At 50.1% G+C, this 25,569-nt stretch overlaps 3 protein-coding genes across 4 annotated transcripts in view; all 3 read left to right on the top strand.

The window, feature by feature from the left end:
- The window catches only part of DUSP15 (dual specificity phosphatase 15), a 746,139-nt gene that overhangs the window by 402,569 nt on the left and 318,001 nt on the right, over positions 1-25,569 (top strand). The window lies entirely within an intron of this gene.
- Positions 32-15,289, top strand: PLAGL2 (PLAG1 like zinc finger 2). Of its 2 annotated transcripts, XR_007729330.1 has the most exons (4): positions 32-173; positions 5,823-6,196; positions 10,143-12,295; positions 14,713-15,289. XR_007729330.1 is itself a non-coding variant. In XM_050807150.1 (3 exons), the coding sequence occupies exons 2-3, from the start codon at positions 5,937-5,939 to the stop codon at positions 11,371-11,373; spliced, it is 1,491 nt and encodes a 496-aa protein (XP_050663107.1). In that variant the 5' UTR covers positions 32-173; positions 5,823-5,936; the 3' UTR covers positions 11,374-15,289. The 2 variants fall into 2 exon arrangements, 1 of the variants encoding a protein (XP_050663107.1); XM_050807150.1 differs by having other exon boundaries at positions 10,143-15,289.
- Positions 15,384-21,276, top strand: LOC126964252 (putative testis-specific Y-encoded-like protein 3). Its single transcript, XM_050807215.1, has one exon. The coding sequence runs from the start codon at positions 17,511-17,513 to the stop codon at positions 18,570-18,572; it is 1,062 nt and encodes a 353-aa protein (XP_050663172.1). The 5' UTR covers positions 15,384-17,510; the 3' UTR covers positions 18,573-21,276.

The raw sequence follows: 25,569 nt of genomic DNA on the forward strand, positions 1-25,569 counted from the left end.
GCGGGCGGGACCATAGAGATCCCGCGGCACCGCCCCCTCCACGACCCGAGCGCCCGCTCGCGCGGCTCCCACAATGCACCGCACAATGGCCCGACCGCCGCCACTACCGGGGCCTGAGCGGGCCTGGCGGAGCCCGAGCGCGGCCCGGCCCGCAGCGCGGGGCCCCGAGCGCGGTGAGTGCCGGCGAGGGCCCCAGGGGACGGCGGGGAGCGGGGCGGGAGGCCGTCTCGCTGGGTCCGCGCGCCCTGTACCCGGAGCGGCGGCGCTCCTCATCTCGGGCCCCTCAGCGCGGTCGCCCACACCCCCGATCCGGGGCCCGGTCTGCGCCAACCCGGCCTCAGATAGGCCCTGGGGTGACGAAAACTCTCCCTGGACCCCATACCTGTGTCTGGGGGACCCGAGGAGGCCACTGGTCCCCTCCCTTCCGAGACCTGGAGACGCAGTCCTGAGGGACCCCCACTCCCGACCCCCAGGCTCCCTGGAGACCCAGATAACGCGCTGCTGACCTTACCAGGGACCCGGGTCTGGGGGACGCAGATAAGCTGCACCTGCTCCTTCCCTCCGACACGCCTACCCAGACCCACATAACCCCCTTTGCTGCTCCAGATAGCCCGCTCTGTACCCTGTTTCATTTTTCAGACTTATGTAACCCCCTTTGAGGCTTCCCTCAAATATCTGTGTCTGGAGAAGTCGGATAAGCCCCACCTGTAGTTCCCTCCTCAGTGGCCATACTCCCAAGCTTTCGACATCTTCCATCCTGTTACCCATTTTGAGACCCTCTTGAAATTCGGAGGATTCACTTCTGACTATCCCCAACCCCCCAGCCCTCAAACCCTTAGAATCCCCCATCTCATTCTTGTGGGGATCCCTTAGAGACCCAGGAAACTTGCTCACGATTCCTTCCCATCCTGGCTCTTCCTTCCCATCCCGGCTCTTCCTTCCCATCCCGGAGACTCCCTCCAGACTTCTCCCTGAATTTCCCTTGCTTCTCCAGCCCTCATCTACTCCCATCTCTCCCAGGAAATTGAACCTTTCCCACACCACAGTGGGGTGGTCTAAAAGCTGGCCTGGGACCAGGCTGTGGCCCACCTTGGTGGGGAGAAAGGGCCCTGTTAGGAGGAGGATATGGGGACAGGTGTGTGGGGGAATCGGTGCTTTCACCTGCAAGCATAGCCTGTCTCCTGGCTTGTGTGTTTTTCCACCTGTCAGCCATGGGACTGTGAGTCTGGCCTTGGGTTTCTAACCCTTCTCTCCTAAAGTGAGGCCACCAGATTGGGGGCGGGGGTGTCGAATCAGGTTTTCTCCCCATGAAAATGGGGTTGTGATGAGTTGCAGCCATTTGTTCAAGGCCTCCCCAGGAGTGGGAGGCAGCAGGAATCTGAGGAAATAGTGAATCAAAGGGACTCTAAAGAGGGCCCATCTACACTGACAGAAGAATTAGCAGCCTGCGAGTAAATCCAACCCCTGTTAATCCTGTTTGATGTTTCTTGGAATGATGCAAGTCATTGAGACTCTCCAGCCTCCCTGTAATTTAATTCTCCCACCACTCTGGAGTGGGCGGGGGGAAGGGGGCGACAGCATTCCCATTTCCCCTCTTCTCACTGTTTTCCAGCCAACCAGTGTGTCTTTAGGATTTGTTTCTGGTTCCGAGATCAGGATCTGTTTTTTTTTTTTTTTTTTCTTTCCTCTAAGTCTATTTATAATTTCCCAGTTGCTATTTTAGGTTCTGCTTTAGGGAAGATTCTACCCCAAGGAACGTTCCGGGTCTATTTCCTCCGGCAGGTGTTGAATTGAGTTCTTCAGATCCCCAAGTAACTCTTGGGCAGGAGGATAAAAGCTATTTTAGGGTAGTCACTGAAGTGGAGCTGTTAATCCTCTGTGGGTCTCTTTAGTTAAGAACACTCAAAGATTAACCCTTTCCTTGTGCAGGGATGTTATCTCTTAACAGTTTTTTAGGGGGGAGTTAGGAGAATGAGTGTGGTAGCAGAAGGTGGAAACATGCAACTCAATACAAAGACAAAGATAATAGCTCTCTTTTGTTGGGTACTTCTGGCAGGCCAAGCCCTGTGCTGAACCCTTTGCATACCTCACTAAAATAATCCTTACAGCAAGCCTGTGAGGTAAGTATTTTTAGCTTTACAGATGAGGAAACAGGCTAATAATGGAGAAAGAACGCAGTTTCTATAGAAATGATGTAACACCATAAAAACTATAGTTTCATCAGAGGGCAGCAGGCATCATGGCACATAACAGGGGATGGACAGACTGGAGAGAAATATGTCTCAGTTTCAGCTTCCAAAGAGGACCATACAGAGTTTTAAGCAAGCATTCCTGTTTGGGATATGGAGCCCTAATAATAGAAGAGGGTATAGGAAAGTGGCTGTCTGCTCAAGAGAGAACTCTGGCCCAGGATATGGTGCTTAGAGGGAGGTAAAGTAAAGGGCTCTTTAAAGGGGATGTGCCGAGGGTTAGTTGTGAGGGAAAAGGGGAAGACTGCATTCTGGGGGAGAGGTTGGGAAAGGAAGGAAACTCACTCTGAGGCCTGAGAAGTAACATTAAAGAGGAAAAAAAGAAGTACTACTCAGGCCTCATGCGGAAAAAGAGGCAGACACAGCTGAGACCTCAGAGAAGGCACTGCGTGTATTCAGCACACATTTTGTATCAGCCACTTTCAAGAGTATTATTTCACTTAATCCTCTATACGTATCTTACAGGTAAGGAAAATAAATCCCTGTTTTAGAAACTGAGGAAACTGAGGTTCAGAGAAATAAAGTAAACTGCCTATGGTTTCCCAGTTAGTAAGTGGCAGCTCTTCTGATAGCAAGTCCAAGGTTCTTTCCCCTTTCAGATCAGGCACTAGAAAGAATCTTAGGCTGCAAATATACTGAGTTATGCCAGTAACTGGGAAGGATTGTGTTTGTTTTATGGAAACAGGTTCTGTCAGCTTCTCTGTAGTCTATAGTCGTTAAGATTAAAATGTGAGACCAGAAGAGCAGCTTTGAAAGAGAAGTAGAATTCTTTCACAGTTTTGCTGAGGAAGGACAAGTCTGAAGGAACAGACCTTCTGATTATGTGAGACAAACCCAGGAATGTTTCTGGATCAGAGGAGTTTGCAGACAAAGGGCAGAGAGAGAGACAGACTAGATCCCCAAAAGGGTTCATAGGTAACACTAGCAGCTTTGGTTATCCAAGAGGCTGCTGGTGACTGTAGGTAGGGACTTCCTGTGCCTTTTGAAAAGTGTAGGAGAGTAGGATCAGGGTGTTGGCTCTTTGTGAAGACATAACTCCATTAAAAGCAGATCACGGTGAGCGCATGGCTGCTGCTTTCCTCCTTTGGTTCTATCAGTACAAGCTCCTTAGCCACCACCAGCCTCTTTCCTAGAAGCCCATTACTCACTCTTTCGGTAGCAGCCTACTAAACTATTGTGTCTTGTTTGTGCTTGTTCAGAACAGATGAGGTGGACGTGTGGGAGGTGGGGACGTAATGTTCTCTTTCTGAGTTTGTGTGGAGTTTCCAGGGCTAGGCTCCTCTCTCACATCAGCCAAACTGATGTGACTTGTTTCCTTCTGGCTGCCATTCCCAACTTTCCAGAGGCTGAGGTGCATGGTTTCAAAATGAAGGGGGAGTAGAATTTGACTTTGAAGGTAGGGGTAATTCCCTCCAATCTAAACATGCACACTCGAGCACACTGTCTGCTCAATTCCAAGGTGCATAGTAATCGCTGGTATTACAGGTAATTCCACCCTTGCAAAGGAGGAGGGGACTTAAACAATGAAAGCCAGACGTCACAGGCCTTTGAGGTTTATAGTGAAGCAGGCACATATGCCATAATGACTCGAAGGCTGAAGTGGGACTGGTTTTTAGTGCTACCTACCCCTCCTCAGCATGTGATTCATGCAAAATGCAGCCACCTTAGTGCAGATCTTTCTAGACAAATCTACACTCATGATGGGGACATGTTTATCATATTACATCGCAGTGTTTCTTCCACAAGAGGAATGGTTCCTGAACAGGACGTAGCTCTTGTTAATGATGAGCAAAGCTCTCTGGGGCATGAACCCGCTGATCCCATCATCTTGTTCACGGCCAGTCTGTTGGATGAATGATCACTGTAAGCAGCAGGTGCTAATGAGCTGAGCAAGCATTCTGTGGCCCACAGCTAGTTTGTGCAGTTGGAGCCCTCCCCAGATTCTCGTGGATAATCCCCAGACACCCCTTTTTCTCTCTTCACATGGAAAAGCCTCATGATCAAATTTTGGCACGATCTCTTCAAAGGGAATCCCCCTGTTGTAGCAGGTTGCATTGTGGTTGGTAATCTGTGGTAAGCTCGAGAGTATGAATGTGGGTCTCGTCCCCTTTTGAGAGTCAGTGTGGTAACTCCCATCCTCTTCCTCTGGATTGGTATCCGGAAAGGAGTTGTGTCATCCTTGCACATCTCCCCTTCTATTCAACAAGAGAAAGAATCAGACTTTAAGATTTTGGCTTCCCACTTGGGAATGGCTGCGAACCCAGTTTAAACCAGAACTACCTGGGCATAGGTTGGTCCCTGAGAATCAGCCTGCATTCAGTGACTAGTTAACCTATCTGAAATAAAGTTGAGGTTCCCTTTTTAGATATTAGGTATATAGAGATGAAAGAGAGATGATGCAAGCCCTCAAATAATCAGGCTGGTGGAGAGGAGTAAATTCCAATGCGAGCTTACTACCTTCTTCTTTTTTTTTTTTTTTTTTTTTTTTGAGACGGAGTCTCGCTCTGTCGCCCAGGCTGGAGTGCAGTGGCCGGATCTCAGCTCACTGCAAGCTCCGCCTCCCGGGTTTACGCCATTCTCCTGCCTCAGCCTCCCCAGTAGCTGGGACTACAGGCGCCCGCCACCTCGCCCGGCTAGTTTTTTGTATTTTTTAGTAGAGACGGGGTTTCACCGGGTTAGCCAGGATGGTCTCTATCTCCTGACCTTGTGATCCGCCCGTCTCGGCCTCCCAAAGTGCTGGGATTACAGGCTTGAGCCACCGCGCCCGGCCAACTACCTTCTTCTAATGGAGATGTGCATATGTACTCTGAGGGCCTGTAGGAGGGGCCCCTCAGCACCTAGGGGTGTTGGACAGGCTTTGCTAAAATGGGATGGTCTGGGCCCTGAGACAGAGACCCAAAGAAGTGGTGGTGGTCAGGATGGGACCAGTCCTGGTTTAGGGAAAATGCTAGGAATCTGCTGTTGCCTTCCCAGACAGACCCTCCTGATGTTGATGCACTGCTAAGAAACACATCTGGTACCAGGACTGACTATCCAGGATGTAAATTTCCTAAGCAGAGACTTCCCCTTCCTCCTCTCTTGCCTTTTGGGCATTTTATTGCTCCTTAGCACCTCCATGAGGAGGAGAATTGTGGAAAGTAGTGGACGAGGAGGTGCCAGGGTAATGAGAAGGAGGAACCGCTATCTCTAGGTTCAGTGGAAAGGATATAAAAGTGAGGTCCAGAAGAAAAAGTTTGAAGTTTTGGGGCTTTTGGTTCTTCAGTTTATCTTGTTTCTTATTAGCCTAAATGGTACTAGTAATAGTAGCTACCACTAAGGACTTAATGGATGCCCAGCCTTCTGCTGAATGCTTTATATTCATGATCTCATGTAATCCTCAAAACATTTTTACAATTTAAGAGATTATTATGCCCATTTTATAAATGAGGAAACAACTCAGGGAAGTAAGTAATTGGCTGAAAGTCGCACAGCTTCTAAGTGGAAGGGCTGGGATTGGAACGGGATCTGTCTGCCTCCAGAGCCCATGTTCTCATGATATTGGGCTCCCTAACACCAGGTGTTCTGATGTTTCAGGTGAAGAGATTGTTTTCTGAAAGCTGCGTTGGAGGCTGTGACAGAGCTGAGAGCCTGTGTGGAGTGGATGGAGAGGCTTTCTCAATAACATGGCCCTTTGCCATTAGCCTTGCCATGACCACATTTTTCACCAGCGTCCCCCCCTGGATTCAAGATGCAAAGCAGGAGGAGGAAGTGGGCTGGAAACTAGTTCCCAGGCCTCGGGGCCGGGAGGCGGAGAGTCAAGTGAAGTGCCAATGTGAAATTTCGGGGACACCTTTCTCAAATGGGGAGAAGCTGAGGCCTCACACCCTTCCGCAACCAGAGCAGAGACCATATAGCTGCCCTCAGCTGCACTGTGGCAAGGCTTTTGCTTCCAAATACAAGCTGTATAGGTAGGTGACACTCTCATATCTCTTCCTGCCCTGTGGTTCCCAGAAGGAAAAAGCAGAGAGACTCTGCCTAGAGTGGGTTTTTAATCTGTGGCAGAAGAGTGGAGGTTAATTTGTCCTACAAGTATACCCTGAATGCCAAACAGTTGAAGTCACTCTCTAAAAATTGATTCAGATTGCTTGATTCAGACACTAGAATCTGATGGGTTGCCTCCCAAACTATTGGGATTACCGGCGTGAGCCACTGCACCCGGCCTTCTTACACCTTCTTAGTAACGATCTGGGTGCTAATGTCAGGCAGCCTTGAACTTTTTTTTTTAAAGAGATGGGAGTCTTGCTCTGTCATCCAGGCTAGAGTACTGTGGTGCAGTCAGCTCACTGCAGCCTCTCATTCCTGGGCTCAAGTGATCCTCTCACCTCATTCTCCCAGGTAACTAGGATTACAGGCTTGAACCACTGCACTTGATTATGTTTTTAATTTTTTGTAGAGATGGGGGTCTGGCTGTGTTGCCCAGGCTGGTCTCAAACTCCTGGGCTCAAGTGATCTTCCTGCCTTGGCTTCCCAAAGCTGTGAGATTACAGGCATGAGCCACCGTACTTAGCCCTGAACATTTTTTAAAAATATTGCTTTCCTCACCTTTGTCAGGTGATGGTCAGAATTTTAGCTAGAAGTTAGGAATCAGGAATCAGTATTCGAACTTTAGAAGGAGAAGTAGACCTTTTGGCCCAGTCTGTAAATTTTAAAGTAGAGGCTCAGAGTAGGGACATAACTTACCCAAGGTCACACAGCTTCAGAGGTCCTGCAGTACCTCTTCTACTGAATCAGCCTGCTACTTACTCATTTAACTATGTCTGTGTCCCTGTTGCCCACTGGGGTAGCTGCTTTTCTGAAACTTGTAAGCCCAAGAACCCCTACTTAAAGTGAAATTAAATGTAAAAGTCCTGACATAAGGCAGATAGAGAAGAGCAGCTTTGGTTGCTTTGGTGAAGACAGGCAGGCATGGTCAAAAGCAATTTTGGGCCAGGCATGGTGGCTTGCACTTGTAATCCCAGCACTTTGGGAGGCTGAGGTGGGCAGATCACTTGAGGCCAGGAGTTTGAGGCAAGCCTGGCCAACATGGCAAAACCCCATCTCTACTAAAAATTTTTAAAAATTAGCTGGGTGTGGTGGTGCATGCCTGTAGTCCCAGCTACTTGGGAGGCTGTGGCAGGAGAATCACTTGAACCCAGAAGAAGGAGGTTGCAGTGAACTGAGATTGTGCCACTGTACTCCAGCCTGGGTGAGAGAGCGAGACTGTCTCAAAAAAAAAAAAAAAAACAAGGGCAATTTTGATTTTGTCCTTTTCACGTTAGAGGAACCTTGAACTTGCCCTTTAGAAATGAGGTAGATTGGCCTGATGCACAGTCATCCAACTATCCATTCATCTACCCAACGTTATTGAGCTCTTGCTCTGTACCAGGCACAGTGCTCGGTGCAAGCGGTAGAGGAGTGAGCCAGTCAGATGGGGGTGCTGGCCCTCCTTGGGTTTATGGTCTTAATAGTGGGTACAGACAGTAAACAAGTAAATACATGAACAAGATGACCACAAAGCCTCAGTTCCTCATCTGGAAAACAGTTAATAGGAAGGGACTAAAATAGGCAACAGGGTAGTGTGGTAGCCAGGATTGCCCTCTTGACAGTTGTTCTGTGGTCCTCAGGAGTGCTTAGATTCTCTGTGTGCTCCTATATCTTAAGGGAACTCCAGTCAAAGCCATATTCTTAGGCTTTCTTTTTTTTTTTTTTTTTGGTTTTGAGACAGGGTCTCACTTTTGCCCAAGCTGGAGTGTAGTGGCGTGATCATAACTAACTGCAGCCTCAAACTCCTGGGCTCAAGTGATCCTCCTACCTCAGCCTCCTGAGTAGCTAGGACCACAGGCATGTACCACCACCACACCCGCTAATTTTTGTACATTTTCTAGAGACAGAGTCTCTTCCCTGTGTTGCACAGAGTGGTCTCAAACTCTTGGCCTCAAGCAGTCCCCCCACTTTAGCCTCCCAAAGTATTGAGATTATTGGCATGAGCCACTGCACCCAGCCTTCTTAGACTTTCTTAATGATGGTCTGGTTACCAGTGGGCGGCTGCAGGAAAGGTCCTGGGTCAGGAGGCAGGAGCCCTGACTCATCACGTATAATTTACTGTGTGATCTTAGGTGAGTTACTAAACCTCCTTGGGCCTCAGTTTCCTCACCTGCAAAATGCGGGAAATGAGCAGTGGATCACTAAGCACCTCCCTCTCTACATTACCATCTCAGTTCCATTACAGGAGGTTGACAGTAACCCACACAGGCATGAACATTCTTGAGCATGCACATGTGGGATGTGGGCAGTGGGTGTGTTTGATACCCTCCAGGAGGAAAGGATCACAGAGTGCTGTACGAGAGAGACAACTGTTGCATACCTGACTGAACACAGGTCTTCCGAAGGCCTGTTTAAATCCAGCCTCTGCTACTTACCAACTGGCGGGTGAGGGGGCCGCCTTATTTTTTAGACTCCTTTCCTTGTCTGGAGATCAAGGTTAATGACACAACTCACGCAGAGCCTGGCAAACAGTGGGTGCTGAGTTGATTCTGAATATGCTCTGGAGCTGTGAATTGCAGTTCCTGGATTCTGAGCCACTTTTCAACCGTATGGGATCAGGTAAACCAAGGGACACTGAAGTGCCATACCATTAAAACATTTCTTTAAGTGTTACTGGTTTACATGACAAGCACTTCAAGTGGTACTAACTGGCATGCCATGAAGAGTGAATGGTCCTCACACTTGAAGTCCCTGTTCCTCTCCCCAAAGGCAGCTGGTGGGTTGGTTTTTGTGTATCTTTCCTAAGACATTCAAACATGTATATTCCCTTTCTTTTTTATTTTCAAAAAAGATTGTATTACATGCACTGTATTGAACTTCCTTTTTTGACTTAGCCCTGCATATCTTGGAAATTTGTTCTAGATAAGGAAGTTAATTTATTTATTTAGAGACGAAGTCTCGCTCTGTCAGCCAGGATGGAGTGCAGTGGTGCGATCATAGCTCACTGCAACTTCGAATTCCTGGGCTCAGGTAATCCTGCCCTAGCCTCTTGAGTAGCTAGGACTACAGGTGCGTGCTGCCATGCCCATCTAATGTTTAAGATTTTGTAGAGACAAGGTCTTGCTATGGTTCAGGCTGGTCTCGAACTCCTGGGCTCAAACGATCCTCCTGCCTCGCCCTCCCATAGTGCTGTGATTACAGGCGTGCACCACTGTGCCCAGACTGGAAGTTTAGATATATTTCATTTTCTCTTTATTGTATCATTTAAAATTATTTAAATGTAATGTTTGAAAAACGAAATACATCCACGTAATTCAAAATTCAAAAGGTATCAAAACTTATATGATGAAAATTCTCCATGACACCCATCCATAAGCTGTTCGGTTCTTTTTTGCATAGGCAGCCACTGGTATCAGTTTCTTGTATATCCTTCCAGAAATATTTTAGGCATATACAAGCAAATGTACATATATTTTTCCCCTTTTCACATAGAGTCCTATTCTGTATCCACTATTCTGCCTCCTTTTTTTCTACTTCCTGTCTTTTAGGAGCATGTTCCCTGTAAGTACACATAAAGCCTCATTTTTGAAAAGTTAGTCATTTTATGGACTTATAATTTATGTAACCAGTTCCCTATTGATAGATTGGACGATCAGATTGTTTCTGATTTTTTTTTTGCTACTACAAGGAATGCTGCAAAGAATATCGGTACACATTATTTTGCAGATAAGCAAGGATATCTGTAGAATATAATTGGTTTGGTATTGCATTGCAAGCCTTTACCATAGTTTTTGTATCTAGTTTCCTGTTAATGGACACCTTGGTTGTCCAGTCATCCCTTGTGATCTCCCCTTTTTCTGCTTTCTCCCCTCTCCCCGTCTCTACCCCCAGGCACATGGCCACCCACTCAGCCCAGAAACCCCACCAGTGTATGTACTGTGATAAGATGTTTCACCGCAAGGACCATCTGCGGAACCATCTGCAGACCCATGACCCTAACAAAGAGGCCCTCCACTGCTCTGAGTGCGGTAAGAATTACAATACGAAGCTGGGCTACCGGCGCCACCTGGCCATGCATGCTGCCAGCAGCGGTGACCTCAGCTGCAAGGTGTGCCTGCAGACCTTTGAGAGTACCCAGGCCCTGCTAGAGCACCTGAAGGCCCACTCACGCCGGGTAGCAGGCGGTGCCAAGGAGAAGAAGCACCCCTGTGACCACTGCGACCGGCGGTTCTATACTCGTAAGGATGTACGGCGGCACCTTGTGGTGCACACAGGCCGTAAGGACTTCCTGTGCCAGTACTGTGCCCAGCGGTTTGGCCGTAAGGACCACCTGACGCGTCATGTCAAGAAGAGCCACTCGCAGGAGCTGCTCAAGATCAAGACAGAGCCTGTGGACATGTTAGGCCTACTCAGCTGCAGCTCCACAGTCAGTGTGAAGGAAGAGCTGAGCCCTGTGCTGTGCATGGCCTCTCGGGACGTAATGGGGACCAAGGCCTTCCCTGGCATGTTGCCCATGGGCATGTATGGTGCCCACATCCCTACCATGCCCAGCACGGGCATGCCACACTCCTTGGTGCACAACACGCTGCCCATGGGTATGAGCTACCCTCTGGAATCCTCACCTATCTCTTCCCCAGCTCAGCTCCCTCCAAAATACCAGCTTGGATCTACCTCATACTTGCCCGACAAATTGCCCAAAGTGGAGGTGGATAGTTTTCTGGCGGAGCTTCCTGGAAGCCTGTCTCTCTCATCCGCTGAACCCCAGCCCGCCTCACCTCAGCCGGCGGCAGCTGCGGCCCTCCTAGATGAAGCACTGCTTGCCAAGAGCCCCGCCAACCTCTCTGAGGCCCTCTGCGCTGCTAATGTGGACTTCTCCCACCTACTGGGCTTTCTTCCACTCAACCTGCCCCCGTGTAACCCACCTGGGGCCACAGGAGGCCTGGTCATGGGCTACTCCCAGGCCGAGGCACAGCCCCTGCTCACCACTTTGCAAGCTCAGCCTCAAGATTCCCCAGGAGCTGGGGGACCACTGAACTTTGGGCCTCTGCACTCCTTGCCTCCTGTCTTCACGTCTGGCCTGAGTAGCACCACCCTGCCTCGTTTCCACCAAGCATTCCAGTAGCCCCTACAGAGGCCCTCAGCTCAGTTTTTGGCTCTGTTAGGGAGCCTTAGTACCCACCCCATCCGTGTCCCCCATGAAGGCAGCTGAGCTTTCAGAGCTGGGTTCAAAAAAAATTCCAGTGTCTGTATGGAGCACTTGGTTTGGGGGTTCAGGCTCCAGGATCAATTCCAGAAGGAGCCTTGAGCCCCAACCCTGTGAAAAGATCTCATACCATAGGACTTCAGGTATTTTTTACTTTTATTTTTTTGACCTGAATCGGGAGCCACACTTAGCCCTCTTCCTCTCCAAAGCGCCAGAACCTCCTCCTCTTTGGAGAATGGGGAGGCCTCTTGGAGACACAGAGGGTTTCACCTTGGATGACCTCAAGAGAAATTGCCCAAGAAGCCCGCCTTCTGGTCCCAACCTGCAGACCCCACAGCAGTCAGTTGGTCAGGCCCTGCTGTAGAAGGTCACTTGGCTCCATAGCCTGCTTCCAACCAATGGGCAGGAGAGAAGGCCTTTATTTCCCACCCACCCATGCATCCTGTACCAGCACCTCCATTTTCAGTCAGTGTTGTCCAGCAACGGTACTGTTTACACAGTCGCCTCAGACACACCATTTCACCTCCCTTGCCAAGCTGTTAGCCTTAGAATGATTGCAGTGAACACTGTTTACACACCGTGAATCCATTCCCATCAGTCCGTTCCAGTTGGCACCAGCCTGAACCATTTGGTACCTGGTGTTAACTGGAGTCCTGTTTACAAGGCGGAGTCGGGTCTTGCTGACTTCTCTTCACTTGAGGTCACATTTTTCCCCCGTGGGGAAATAAACTGAGTTTGGACTGCTCCAGTCTCTGCCATCTTCCATGACTGCATCTGTTCCTGCCTGCCTCGGCAGTGTCCACAGAAGACAGGCAAGAAGATTGGAGCAGTTTTCTCACAGGTCTGCAATTCTGTTTTTCTCCAAGTACATTATGACCCCCTCATCCTTCTCTTGAACTGGAGAGGGGAAGAAATGAAAGGCATGCCCATATCCGTCACCTCCCCATCCCTTAGTCCCCACCTTGAACATCATGAGCTGTTGTTACTAGTCTTGGAAGCAGAGTCTGGGTTGGTGTGGATAGCGAAGGAGGAGGTCTGAGCCCTTCATTTGTCTTCCTCCCACCTGTCCCTTTTCCAGGAAGTTGTGGAATTGTTGGAAGAAGAGTTTGCAGAAAGGAATGGGCAGATAGCTAAGTCCTAATCTATGGGTACATTGTTGTGTCCCAAACCAAAATTTTCCTTATCCGCAATGTCCCTTCTGTCTCTTCCACTTTACAGTGGACTCGGCCACTGTGCATAGGCTTCTCTGCTGTCCGTCAAATCACTTCTACTTCCTTGTGCCCCCGCCCCCGCCTCTAGTTTTCCCCCAGTATCCAGCAAGGTTTCTTGCAACAAATGATCAGTTCTTCTCTTCTGACTTGTGGGGCTCCCTACCGCAGAGAGTACAGCCCTTGCCCAGAGCCCAGGAACCCCATCCTTGCTTCATCTCAGTTCTTCATGGGCTTCACTCTTCCCACTCATGGAAGGGAGGCAGCTCAGGGACCTCCATCGTGGGACCCTTGAGACGCCTCCACTCTGATTCAGAAACACACTTCTACCTCTTTACTGTTAACTCTTAATAGATGCAGTCAGCAGTTTCTGAGCACTTCTCTCAGTAGGTGCCTCCTGCTGACTTCTCCACTAGGGTTTCAGGACAAACTACCAAGGAACTGCCTCAGCCTCCCACCAGTTCTCCCTCACCCAACTTCTGTCTAGGTTCACTTGGTTTGTCATCAGGAACTGAGCAGGTCCAGGACTCAGGCTTCTGCTTCAGCCCAAGCCAGAACTCCTTGTTTGAGGTAAAAGCCTTAAAATTTAGCTCCCTAGCCCTTGATTGGAAGCAATTTGGAATAAGTGTGTTTCGATTTAGGCAGGGTAGCTTGGGATACTTTTTAAAAAACAAAACCAGATATTAAAATGTCTGGCAAGGTTAGAATCAGACTAGATGATTTGCTTCTAAAAATTAGTTTCAATGAGTCCCAGGGACTAATTAAGGTTTATTTTAAAAAGCGTCTACCTTGGTACGCAGCCACCTCCTGCATGCTGTGCATGTTATTGGGACTTGTATTATAGGCGATAGTATGTGAGAATCCAGTTGGGACTCGCTGTTGCCATCCTCCTTGTTGTATCTGGTTTTCATTACTAGACCCAGCAACCCTTCTCACCTTAACGGCCACCTTCCCTAGACCCTCAGTTTACAGAGGCCACTGAGCCTCTGGCTGCAGAATACAAAGTCCTGGGCTGTTAGAGGAGTCCTTTCCTCTCTGCCTGCCCTTTCCTGTCCCTCCCTCGAATTCTTTCTCCCCGTAAGTGATGCTGGGAAAGTCATAGGACTGGCAAAGCAACTGTTTAAACCCTTGTAACTGGGGCCTTGCCCCCACCTCCTGTCTTTTCTCCTTGCCTTCCCCATTCCCGTGTCCTCCCATCTATCCTGTCTTTCCTTTTCTCCTCCCTTAGTGTCCTCAGCACCCACAAGGAATTTTCCTATCACTGTGAACTTTGCTGGTACAGAGGAATGATATCTGCCTTCATCTTTTTTTTTTTTGGACCATAGCTAGCCAGTCATTTCTTAAACCTCCCTTCCTAAAATCTGGGGGGTGGAGGGGAAAAGAAAAAAAAAAGCCTTAGTGGCCTGGTTGTTCAAAGGATAAGAATAGCTTTATCCTATACTCAGTACCCAAACTCACTTCAGTATGCTTACTGAGGCCATGAGAACCTGAGGGACATCTGCCCAGAACACGAGCCATGGCATATGGCAAAGACCAATGAGGGACCAGGAAAAAAAGGGGTGATGTCCCCTTTCCCTGCCACCTCCAGCCTCTGTCAGCAATGGGCTGTCTCCCTCCCACTCTACACAGTAGCTGGTCAGGGCTGAGTGCAGCCCTGGGGGTAAGGGGATGACATGCCCAGGTGTCAGCTCAAAGGATCTCTGCATCATCTTGAGGTGGGAGGCAGGGAAAGGAGCACCAATGAGGTTGCCCCCTCCCCAACCTTTTACAAATGGCATTTTCTTAATTGAAATCCGGGAAGCAGGTGTGATTACTTTTTTGCTCGTAGATATTGTCCTAAGTTGGAATTCTCCCACTGCCCTAAAGCTTTCCCTAGTAGTCCTTTAAATTCCCCCCTGCCTTTTTGGTAGCTGTTTTCTCCGTCCTCTCTCCACCTCCCCTCTTATCTAGGAGCTGTCTGTAAGCACGATTTTTTAACAGGTTATATTGTACAGGATCAATATTTTACTTTTTAACAAGGATATTTATGTAACAAGAAACTTTGCCTTAGGCAGGTGTTGGCCAGAAAAGTCCAGATTCCTCTGGGACCCCACCCTGGCCTCTCCTGGAGCTCTGAACCTGCTGTGGAAGGAACTGGCCATGGCCTTCGCCTCTGGAGAGTAGGGCCTGTGGTGAGGGAAGGGCGCTCATTCACCATGATAGTCTTGTGCCTCCCTGGAGGGCTTGGAAACATTCCAGGCCGACTTCTTTGTGTGCCGGCTGACTTCCTCAGCTCACGCTTCCCACGTGCACCTCTCCACCTCTGCATATTTGGCACTAGAACTCCTGAGACACCACTTCTCATGCTTCTCCCTCCCTACCAGCGGTCAAGGCTTTGTAACTCCAGATTATTTAAAGAGAAAAATACAAGACAGAAATCTTCTAGCACTTTGTAAACACAGTGAATAACCTCTTGGAGTATTTTTGGCTTTATATAAAACAAGGTTTTTAATTGTAAAGTATAAGTGCCATTAGAAAATGCACAGGGCATATCTTTGTTAAAGTAGATTTTTCAATGTTTTACAGAATTACATTTTCAAAAAAAGGTTTTTATAATGAAGTTGTTTATTAAAAACTTCTGAATGATGTGTTGGGGAGTTGTGAACCTGTCTGATTGGGAAAGGGTTGGAGACAGCCTGGAATTGGGAAGAATTGGAGTCTCCAGACATCTTTAGCATCCAAGATGATGGTGAGTGTAGGGCAGACAGTAAAAACCCCTCCCATCAGCACCTACAAGCTTTGTACTTTTAAGTTAAATATCTTATTTGCATGTCTTTGAGGTAAGTGGCATAATTCTATCAATCATCTTGGATGCAAGGGTCAGCCAAAATCAAACTGGCTTTAAACAGTGAAATTGCATGTAACTGGAAAATGCCAGACGTAGAGCAGTCTTTAGGTTAGGCTTGATCTTGTGGCTCCAACATGGTTGGCCTCAGCATTCCTATTTCTCTCTGCCTTGTCTTGTGCAGTTGTGACTTCATCCACAGGCCCTACAAAGTAGATTTCCCCTTTGTGTGGGAGTGAGCAGAATGCTGCCTGGATTCCAGACCTGCCATTCTCACACATTGCCGACCAGAAGGAAGCAGCCCTTTCCGGGCTCTCAGGAGAGGACTTGCCACAGAAGCCCCAGTAAGCATCCTGTTTCATTGGCCTTGATGGGATTCTGTGCCATCCCCAAACCAGTTACCATATGCCCCTGACAACAAGGCTGAGACAGGAGGAGTGGTTTCTCAAAGGAAATTTGGGGCACTCTTAGGATGAGGAATTGATGCTGGTTGACCAAGAAAGGACAGATGTTCACCCTAGTCACTGCCCAAGGTGCACAGCTGGTGACAGCTAGGACCTGACCTTACCTACACTTGTGTCCAACCAGGTTCAGGCAGACTGCTGAGAGGCTTACATGGCTTCACCTGAGCTTGGTGGTCTCTAATGAAGGTCGTTACCACCATCTTGGGCACCAACCCTTGTGCTGAAATCCTCCCATCAGGGGCTCAGACTGAACTGGCTTTTCTGTGGTCTGGAGCCAGTGTCCATGGCCAAGCAGTGCAAGTCACTTGGAGTCCAGCCCAAGAGCCTGTGGGGCCATTAACAAGTGCAGGTGTTTTGTGTACAAAGGAAGTGGGCTGACCCTTCATCGTTGGCCTTCCACTTGACACATGTTTACTGTCCACCCCAATAGGTTAAAACCCTAGCTAGGACCCTAAGGAAATCTACCTTGCTCCCTAGGGAGTGTATACCACAGTAAGGTCTGAGGGCTTAGATGAGGGAACTGTTGTATCCATTGGTCAGGAAAAGGCTGAAAGCTTTCTGGAAGAGGTGGCAAAGACTTCCAGGCAGAGGTGGGGGGATTAGAGGTACTGACCTCCACAGGTCACAGTTTGGGAGCTGAGACCAGAGGAACACAGATTTGCAGGATCAAGGACTGCAAGGGCTGGCCAATCCAGCCCTTAGCCTACCAGGTTCAGTCCCTGCACTTCAGGCTAGAGTCCACCTTTGGAAGGGTAGTCTTTGGGCCTAGGACAAAGTGAAGCAAGGTCCACCAGGCTTCTGCCAGCCAGCCCAGGAGGAACCAACTCCTGTTGGAGAAACCAGGCAGATGCCCACTCGCTCCCTGGTTTGTAGCATTTAAGACCCTCTCTCACCCCAGATTCTTCCACTCTGACCTTGCTTATTTTCCCCACATGAATATTTCAAGCACCTGCTTTCCCTACATGAATGCGTTGATCACCTTTGTGTGTCAGAAGATTATCTGCCGCTCCCAGTTTAAGTTTGGTCAGTCTTTGCAGGGGATACCTCTTAAGCCCTCTGCATGTGCCTGAGTTAATTTATCCAGTGCAAAGCTGAGTGTCCTACAACTGCCCAAAAGCGCCACTGGAGTGTGGAAGCCGGGCGACTCCTGCCTTCCCACCGCAGATGGGGAACATTGAGCAATCGCCTGGGGGGTGGCTGTGATGGGGAAGTTTTAATTGTCCAGGGCCAGGGACTGGGCCTGTCCCCTGGTGTTTGCTGCGAGCTGACCCTTGCTTGGTACACACTTCTCCCCACCTCCACCGCCAGCGCCAACGAATCTGGGGCCAGTTCCGTCTGGCGCCCGCGGTCGCGTCCCCATCGGGCAGTCCCGTACCCCTCCTCCGGGCCTCCAGGCCGCTCGCCCCGGCTGCGGGGGACCCCAGCGAATCACATCCGAGAGGGGGACGCGTGGGGCGGAGCCTTCCGCCCTCTGTCCTCCAGCCACCTGCCGCACCTCTCGCCTAGGCCGCAGTCGCCCGCGCGCCCCGAGCCCCTCCGGGTCAGAGGCTCCCGCAGGCGATGGCGGACGAGAGGGCGGGGACTCCGGAAGCCGCGGCGCGCCCGCCGCCCGGCCCTGCCCGGGAGGGGGACGCGCACACGGCCCCCGCGGCCCGGGCCCGAGAAGCTGGGGGGCGCAGGTCCCTCCACCCCGCAGCGGGCCCCAGGACCGCCCTCCTTTGCCTCGGGCGCGGGGAAGCTGCCTCCGCGGCGACTACTCCGAGCCTGGAAAACGGCCGGGTCCGGGACGAAGCCCCAGAAACCTGTGGTTCAGAGGGGCTAGGGGCTCGGGCGGGAGCCGGCGAGAAGGCCGAGGACGCGACCATGGAGGAGGGCGCCATCTTCCAGGAGGAGCCAGCGGAGGAGGTGGAGAAGCAGCAGGTGGGGGAGAAGCTGGTGGGGGAGGAGAAGCAGGAGGTGGGAGCGGAGGCCCAGGAGGGCCCGGGGCTCCTGAACCTTGGTGCCCTAATTGTGGACCCACTGGAGGCCGTGAGCGCCCAGGCCGACAGGGCCTACCTCCGGCTCGAGCGCAGGTTTCGGCGGATGCACAGGTCGCACCTTGCCCGTAGGAGCTTCATCATCCAGAATATTCCGGGCTTCTGGGTCACCGCCTTCCTGAACCACCCGCAGCTGTCAGCCATGATCAGCCTTCGAGATGAAGACATGCTCTGCTACCTGATGAATTTGGAGGTGAGGGAGCTCAGGCACTCCAGGACAGGTTGCAAATTCAAGTTCCGCTTTTGGAGCAACCCCTACTTCCAGAACAAGGTGATAATGAAGGAGTATGAATGCAGAGCCTCAGGCCGAGTGGTGTCTATTGCGACTCGCATCCGATGGCACCGGGGCCAGGAACCCCCGGCCCTCGTACACAGGAACCGGGACACTGTCCGAAGCTTCTTCAGCTGGTTTTCACAGCACAGCCTCCCAGAGGCCGACAGGGTTGCCCAGATTATTAAAGATGACCTGTGGCCCAACCCCCTGCAGTACTACCTGCTGGGGGATAGGCCCTGCAGAGCCAGGGGAGGCCTTGCAAGGTGGCCCACAGAGGCCCCTTCTAGGCCCTACGGGTTCCAGTCTGGCTAAGTGCTGCCTTGGGATGTGGAGCTTAGGTAAGGCTCCCTCATGCCTCCTGTGTGTGGTGGATCCGGGCTCAGGCCCGTGGTGGGCGCTCTGCTGTCTGCTGTGTGTTCTGTGCACTCCGGCTCTGCATGTTCGGTGGACTCAGCTCTCAGATTGTGGCCCTCGTGGCCAGTCTCTACTGTTTCCATATGGCCTCATGCTGTTCTGTGTTAACATCACGTGGCTGTCACATGCCGCTACGTCTACACTAAGCACCCAGTGCTGTGGATGTGCACTGCCATAATCTTTATGGCGTGGACCTGTGACCATGGCCATCCCAGCCAATTTTGACGAGGGCACCCACAAGTCACTACTTGGAGGACAGTGCCTCTTTGAGGCCTGTGCTTCAAGACTCCAGCCTGCTGGCCTTCACATGCGTGCTGGTCGTGCTCACAGTAGCTCTACATCCGGGCTGTGGTAAGCTGAGTCTCATTACCCAAGATGAAGTGGGTTCATCTGGTGCCGGGTGCCACCCAGACTTGGACATTCCATGGCCTCAAGACCACAGGCTACCACCAAGTGGACTCTTGAGTATCTGGCAGGATGAGCACACAGCTGTCTGCTGGGCATGGGTGAGGTCAAGGGCATGAAGCAGTGGACAGCACATTCTTTGTGATCATACTGCTCCTCCTGCCCCACGGTGGTCTGAGATCACAGCCTGCTACTAGCTTGTGAGGGTCTGTGCCATGCCCCAGCAATGCCTGGCCATCTCCTTTCCCATGAGTTTTGCCCAGGCAACCATCGCCCTGTTGCTCGCTCCCAGGTCTACAGGAACCCCCATAGCTGCTTGTGGACCCAGGTGGGCCACCTGCCAATGCACAGGACAGCCCCTAATCCCCAGGAACTCTGCCAAACTGGCCTATCTGGGCATGTGAGTGAGGCAGGGGCAAGGACAGGATTGCCTCCTGAGCCCCAGTTACTGGACCCCACAGAATCCAGGTGCTCTGCCAGCCCCCCTGCCTCTACCTGTTAGGCTGCCAGGCTGTGGGTGCTGGGGAGGGGGGGTCTTCCTGGTCCTGGGGCCTGTCTATCCATACCCAGATCTCACACCATTTTTTTCTTTAAATGATGGCTTAGAAACAAAAAATAACAACTGAAGAAAAAGATTTTTTCTTAAACTCAACAAGAAGACTTTCGTGTTGAGTTTGCCTCTCTTCATCTCCAGAAAGGGAGGGCTTGCCCTGTAGACCGCCAGCATTCTCTCTTCCCGGATACCTTACCCTCTTTAGCAAGGCCTAGAATCTTCCAAAGGGGACAGCCCAAGGCTGCTGAACAGAGAGACCAGGAAGTCCCCAGGGCAGGGATAGTTAATATTCCATTTTATGCTGTGTTCTTTTAGACTGACCCCAACTCTTTCTTACCCTTCCACCAAGTCCAAACCCCTCTAGGTACAAGAGCTAAGCTGCCCACCCCCCCTCCCCCTGCTTGCAGAGCTGTCTGTCTCCATTTCATTTTAGGGGAAGGGGTGGTGGTGACCATACCCAGGCCCCTTCCCATGGAAGGCCTTATCTTCTGTTCCTTAGGACCTGGGGAGGCCTTATCACAAAATAATGTGGAGGGTGCTTTTGGCAGGGAAGTACAAACGGAGCCAGAGCCAGTTGAAAAGGCAGGATGACTGAGAGATGGTGGAAGGAGGAGAGCCCTTGATTTTGGTTAATAAATAGAGACAGGGTCTCACTCTGTTGCCCAGGCTGGTCTTGAACTCCTGGGCTTAAGCAATCTGTCCACCTTTGCCTCCCAAAGTGCTAAAATTACAGGTGTGAACCACTGTGCCTGTCCGATTTTTTTTTTCTTCAAGACAGGGTCTCACTCTGTTGCCCAGGCTGGAGTGCAGTGATGCAATCAGAGCCTCGAACTCCTGGGCTCAAGTAATTCTCCCATCTCAGCCTCCCAAGTAGCTGGGACTACAGGTGTATGCCACTATGCCCAGCTTTAAAAAAAAAAAAAATTTGTAGAGACGGGGTCTTGCTTTGTTGCCCAGGATGGTCTTAACTCCTGGGCTCAAGGGATCCTCCCACCTTGGCCTCCCAAAGTGCTGGGATTACAAGTGTGAGCCACCGTGCCCAGCCCTTGCTAACATTTTTGATTCACCAATACATTTTGTAAACTAGAAGAATAACAGAACACTGCAACTTGAAAGCTTTTCTCTCTTGGTCTGACCTTGTGTGTGTAGAAAGTTAATGTTGTAAGCTTTTCTTCTGCTGCTTTTAAGTAAGACCCTATGCATCCCCTCCTGTGTTTCAGCCCATTGGGGCATTATGCTGTAAAGGCCTGCTTGTTGCTTTTAGTTGAGAACTTTTGCAAGATTGTCAGTGTACATTTTTTATGCCACTTGGGAACTTATGTGACTATTCACAATTGTTGTCAGGTTGTTGGGGCCTTTACCATAACCTTGTACTTAGAAGCAGAGTTCCGGTTTTCTTGGACTTCAGACTGGAAGCTGTGACCGTGTTCTGTAAGGATAACCTCCAGAAAGAATTCTGTGACCCTGATGGTCTTGATGATTTTGTGCCAGGTTGTAATTGACATCACTGTAACTGACAACACTTCTTTTAAGCAGAGAAATATTCCTGAGGTGGCTTTGTCCAGTCACAAGGGGATCTGTGACACTTTTGTTTTCTATATGCATGATAAAAAATAAAAAATTGCCTGTCTGGGGGAAAAATAACTTAGATCATGTTACTTCCCCATCCAAAACCCTATACTGGTTAAAAATATGTATCTATAGTCCGGGCGCGGTGGCTCATGCCTGTAATCCAAGCACTTTGGGAGGCTGAGGCGGGTGGATCATGAGGTCACGAGTTCGAGACTAGCCTGGCCAACATAATGAAACCCCGTCCCTACTAAAAATAGAAAGATTTGCTGGGTATGGTATGGTGGCAGGTGCCTGTAATCCCAGCTACTCAGGAGGCTGAGGCAGGAGAATAGCTTGAACCTGGGAGGCAGAGGTTGCAGTAAGCTGAGACCACACCATTTGCCATTGTGCTCCAGCCTGAGTGAAAGAGTGAGACTCCATCAAAAAAAAAAAAAAAAAAAAAAAATATATATATATATATGTATGTGTATATATATATATATATATTCCTTATTGCAGGCAACAAAGCCCTGCATTTGCTGATCTCTCCCAGCATCTCCCATCCACCTCCACTTTGCTCTCTCTGCTCCCCCCACACTGGCCTCTCGGCTGTTCTTTAAACACACTAAGCATGTTCCAGCCTCAGGATTTTAGCACTTGCTTTTTTCTCTCCCCTAGCTGGGATTTTCCTCCTGCAGATATTCTTATCTCATGGCTCCCTCAATTCATTCAGACCTCAAACGCCACTTCAGAGGCCTTCCCTGCCCAGCCTGTCCAAAATAAGCCTCTACCACTCCCTTCATGACTTTTTCCATGTCACTTGTAACTCTCTGAAATGATTTTTTTTTTCTTTTTTGAGACAGGGTCTCATTCTGTCCCCCAGGCTGGAGTGCAGTGGTGCTATCTTGGCTCACTGCAGCCTCCGCCTCCTGGGTTCAAGCGATTCTCCTGCCTTAGCCTCCCTAGTAGCTGGGACTACAGGCGCCCGCCACCACATCTGGCTAATTTTTGTATTTTTAGTAGAAACAGGGTTTCACCACGTTGGCCAGGCTGGTCTCAAACTCCTGACCTCAAGTGATCCACCCGCCTCGGCCTCCCAAAGTGCTGGTATTATAGGTGTGAGCCACCACACCCGGCCTCTCTGAAATGATCTTTTCTTACCTTCTTCCACCTCCTTTCACATGTGGCAGGAGAACAAGCACACACGTTTCTGCTGCTTTGCTTCCCCATAGTTTAGTGTCCAGTGTCTCAAAGATCACTGGTATGAGTGACTGACTTTATTCCAGCGTTCAGAATACTGTGCCGGGCTCTGACAAAGGCATGGTTCCTACCCAAAGGATTTCAGTTGGGTGGAGAAAGGTGTGGGTGGTGAAGGGTGACTGTTTAATTTGCCATCCAGCTGGAACATATCTGGGAGTGAAAGGGTCACGACTAATAATTACACCGGGGCAAGAGGTGTAACTGGTACCCAATGGTCATCCAAGGAGACAAAACCCAACTGCATCCAACGTGGCTTATAGTTCACCAGGTATGTGACGATGTGGGATCAGAGGGTGGGGACTTCTCTGAAGTTGGGTCACGAGCTAGGTGTTGAGGAATAGGCAGTAGTTTAGAAAGTGGAGCCAGAGAAGGGAATTCCTGGCAGAGCAAACAATGTGAGCGAAGGCACTGGATGGGCAAATGTGCGGCGTGGTTAATGTAGAACATGTGCCGTGGGTTTGGCTGCTTGGGAGAGGCAAAGCTGATGGGTAGATTGAGGCCACTTTTTTCTTTTATTTATCTTTTATTATTGTTTTCAAGAGCAATACCTGAAGAGGCCACTTTCTGAAACAGGAACTCTTGAATGCCAAGCCAAGGTATTATCCTGTGGATAGTGGGGTGGGGTATCAGGCGTGGTTCAGAGGTGGAGTGATCTCACAGGGCATGACTGGAGGAGTGTCTGCAGTTATAGACCCCTAGTATCTTCAGTTTGAACCTTATCTGTCCATTTAGGCTACAGCTCTTCTAGGAAGTCCTTCATGATTGCCCCAGCCCACTACAGTCTTAGGACCAACTATCTTAGCACCAACTATAATAGGCATGAGATGACCATTCTGGCCCCTGCCCTCAGTGAGCTCCAGGGTCCAATGGTGCAGCTGAAGAACATTGATAATAATCACCAATGTTTCTTAAGCACCTACCATGCACCAGGGCTTTATGTGGGTGCAGCAGGCAGAGTGTGGCTCTCTAAGCCTGAGTCAGACCATGCCCTTCTGCTCCAAACCCAATGGCTGCAATATACAGAGGAAAAGCCAACATGCCCTGCCTGGCCTGCAAGACCCTCCTGATCTCACCTCCAGTCACCAATCTAACTTCATCTCCTATGCTTCTCCACCTCCAGACCACTTTCCAGCTCCAGCATCCTCTTTTTCTTTTTTTTGAGACAGAGTCTCACTCTGTTGCCCAAGCTGGAGTACAGTGGCACGATCAAGGCTCACTGCAGCCTCAACCTCCCACGGCTCAGGTGATCCTCCCACCTCAGCCTCCTGAGTAGCTGGAACTACAGGTGTGTGCCACCATGCCCAGCTAATTTTTGTGTTTTTTGTAGAGATGGAGTTTCATCATGTTGCCCAGGTTGGTCTTGAACTCCTGGGCTCAGGCGATCTGCCCACCTTGGCCTCCCAAAGTGCTAGGATTTCAGGTGTGAGCCACCATGCCCGGTCTACACCAGCCTCTTGCTAGTCTTCAAACCTGGCTGGAGACCTTGCTTCCTCTTCCCTCTGCCTAGACGTTGCTTCTCCAGGTGTTTGCATGGCCGGCTCCTGCCTTCATTAAGGTTTATCAGTTCAAACATTAGTTACGCCTCTTCAAGGGAAGCCTTCCCTGACCACCCTTTCTAAAACTCACCCTGTCACTCTCTGTCCCCTTTCTGTTGTAGCACTTAACAACCACCTGATATATTATATATTCATTTTATTTATCTGCTTTTTTCTCTACACTCTTCGGGATTTTTTTTTTTTTTTTTTTTTTTGAGATGGAGTCTGGATCTGGTCGCCCAGGTTGGAGTGCAGTGGCGTAATCTCAGCTCACTGCAACCCCTCCTCCTGGGTTCAAGCGATTCTCGTGCCTCGGCCTCTTGTGTAGCTGGGATTACAGACATGCACCACCATACCTGGTAATTTTTGTATTTTTAGTAGAGATGGGGTTTCCCCATGTTGGCCAGGCTGGACTCGAACTCCTGACCTCAGGTGATCTGCCCATCTCGGCCTCCCAAAGTGCTGGGATTATAGGTGTGAGCTACCTCACCCAGTAGGACTTTGTTTTATTCACTGCTAAATCCCCTTTACCTAGAACAGCACGTGGCACAGGAAGTTCTTTGTGAAATGCATGAATGAATGCGTCACATCGTTGAGGTTCAGAAGGGTCTTCCTGGTGGGTGAGGCGACAGCACCTATGAAGGCATCAGATGCCTGCTGAAGGCCCTTCCAGGGCTTGTATCTCTAGGGATAGGAACTCTCTACTGCTCAAGGCAGTACCGCACTTTTCCAGGCAGTCTCAGAATTGAGGCAATAAATGTCCCAGGGCCCATTCCTGACCCCTACTACAGAGAGATGGCCATGTGGCCTCCACATGCTCCAAACATGGAGGAACGAGGCCAGGGTACAGAGGGGGCTTCCTGCTCTGGCGTGGAGAGCGAACACAAGCCTTGGATTCCAGGGTTCTGCTCCCCTCTGTCTCAGGTGCCTGCCCTGTTCTGTTGGCTGGGAAGGAACTTTGGACAGGCTCTTTTCAGTCGAGAAAAATCTGTCCCGAAACTATGGCAATTACTTGTAATCTGCAATTGCCTTGATTACAGCTTGGGGGACTTTGATATTTTCCTCCAAGGATACCATTTCAGCACAAAAATTCAAGGAAGTCCCCGGTGCTTGCTTGCTCTTGCCCAGCAGAACTAAATGTTGACTGGAGTCGGTGAACTTTGAGGCCTCCACCCACAGGCCCCACCATCAAAGCTGACTCAGGATCTTGGGACACAGGGCTGTAGTGCACCAGGCACCTGCTGGAAGGCTGATAGGCCTGTGCGGGGCTGCTCTTGCCACTTCCCCCTGCATGGCCTTGGGCATGTCTTTTCACAGCTATCAGCCCTTTTCTCATCCAAAGGAGAAAGAATTCCTTAGCAGGAGGTAAGAGTACCTTTAAGGTGCTCTCCTCCACATGCACCTCTAGCCCTCCAGGTGGCCAGCTCAGTGACAATGCTTTTGGTGGCATCTAACTGAACCGCTAATTAAGTCTTTTTTCCTTATATGAATATTCAGAGGGGAGCGAGACATTGGGGCTCTTTGATCCATCAGCTCAGTGATGCGTCCAGGTTCGGGCCTTTTCTGATCTGCCATCCTTCTTGTTAGTTCC

Source organism: Macaca thibetana, chromosome 10 (genome assembly GCF_024542745.1).
Source record: "Macaca thibetana thibetana isolate TM-01 chromosome 10, ASM2454274v1, whole genome shotgun sequence".
In the NCBI taxonomy this organism is placed as follows: domain Eukaryota; kingdom Metazoa; phylum Chordata; class Mammalia; order Primates; family Cercopithecidae; genus Macaca; species Macaca thibetana.

Excerpts from the sequence above, each read along its gene's own strand:
- PLAGL2 (XM_050807150.1), top strand. The coding sequence starts at position 5,937 with ATGACCACATTTTTCACCAGCGTCCCCCCCTGGATTCAAGATGCAAAG. Across the intron at positions 6,197-10,142 it reads TCCAAATACAAGCTGTATAG|GCACATGGCCACCCACTCAG; the intron begins GTAGGTGACACT and ends CTCTACCCCCAG.
- LOC126964252 (XM_050807215.1), top strand. The coding sequence starts at position 17,511 with ATGGCGGACGAGAGGGCGGGGACTCCGGAAGCCGCGGCGCGCCCGCCG.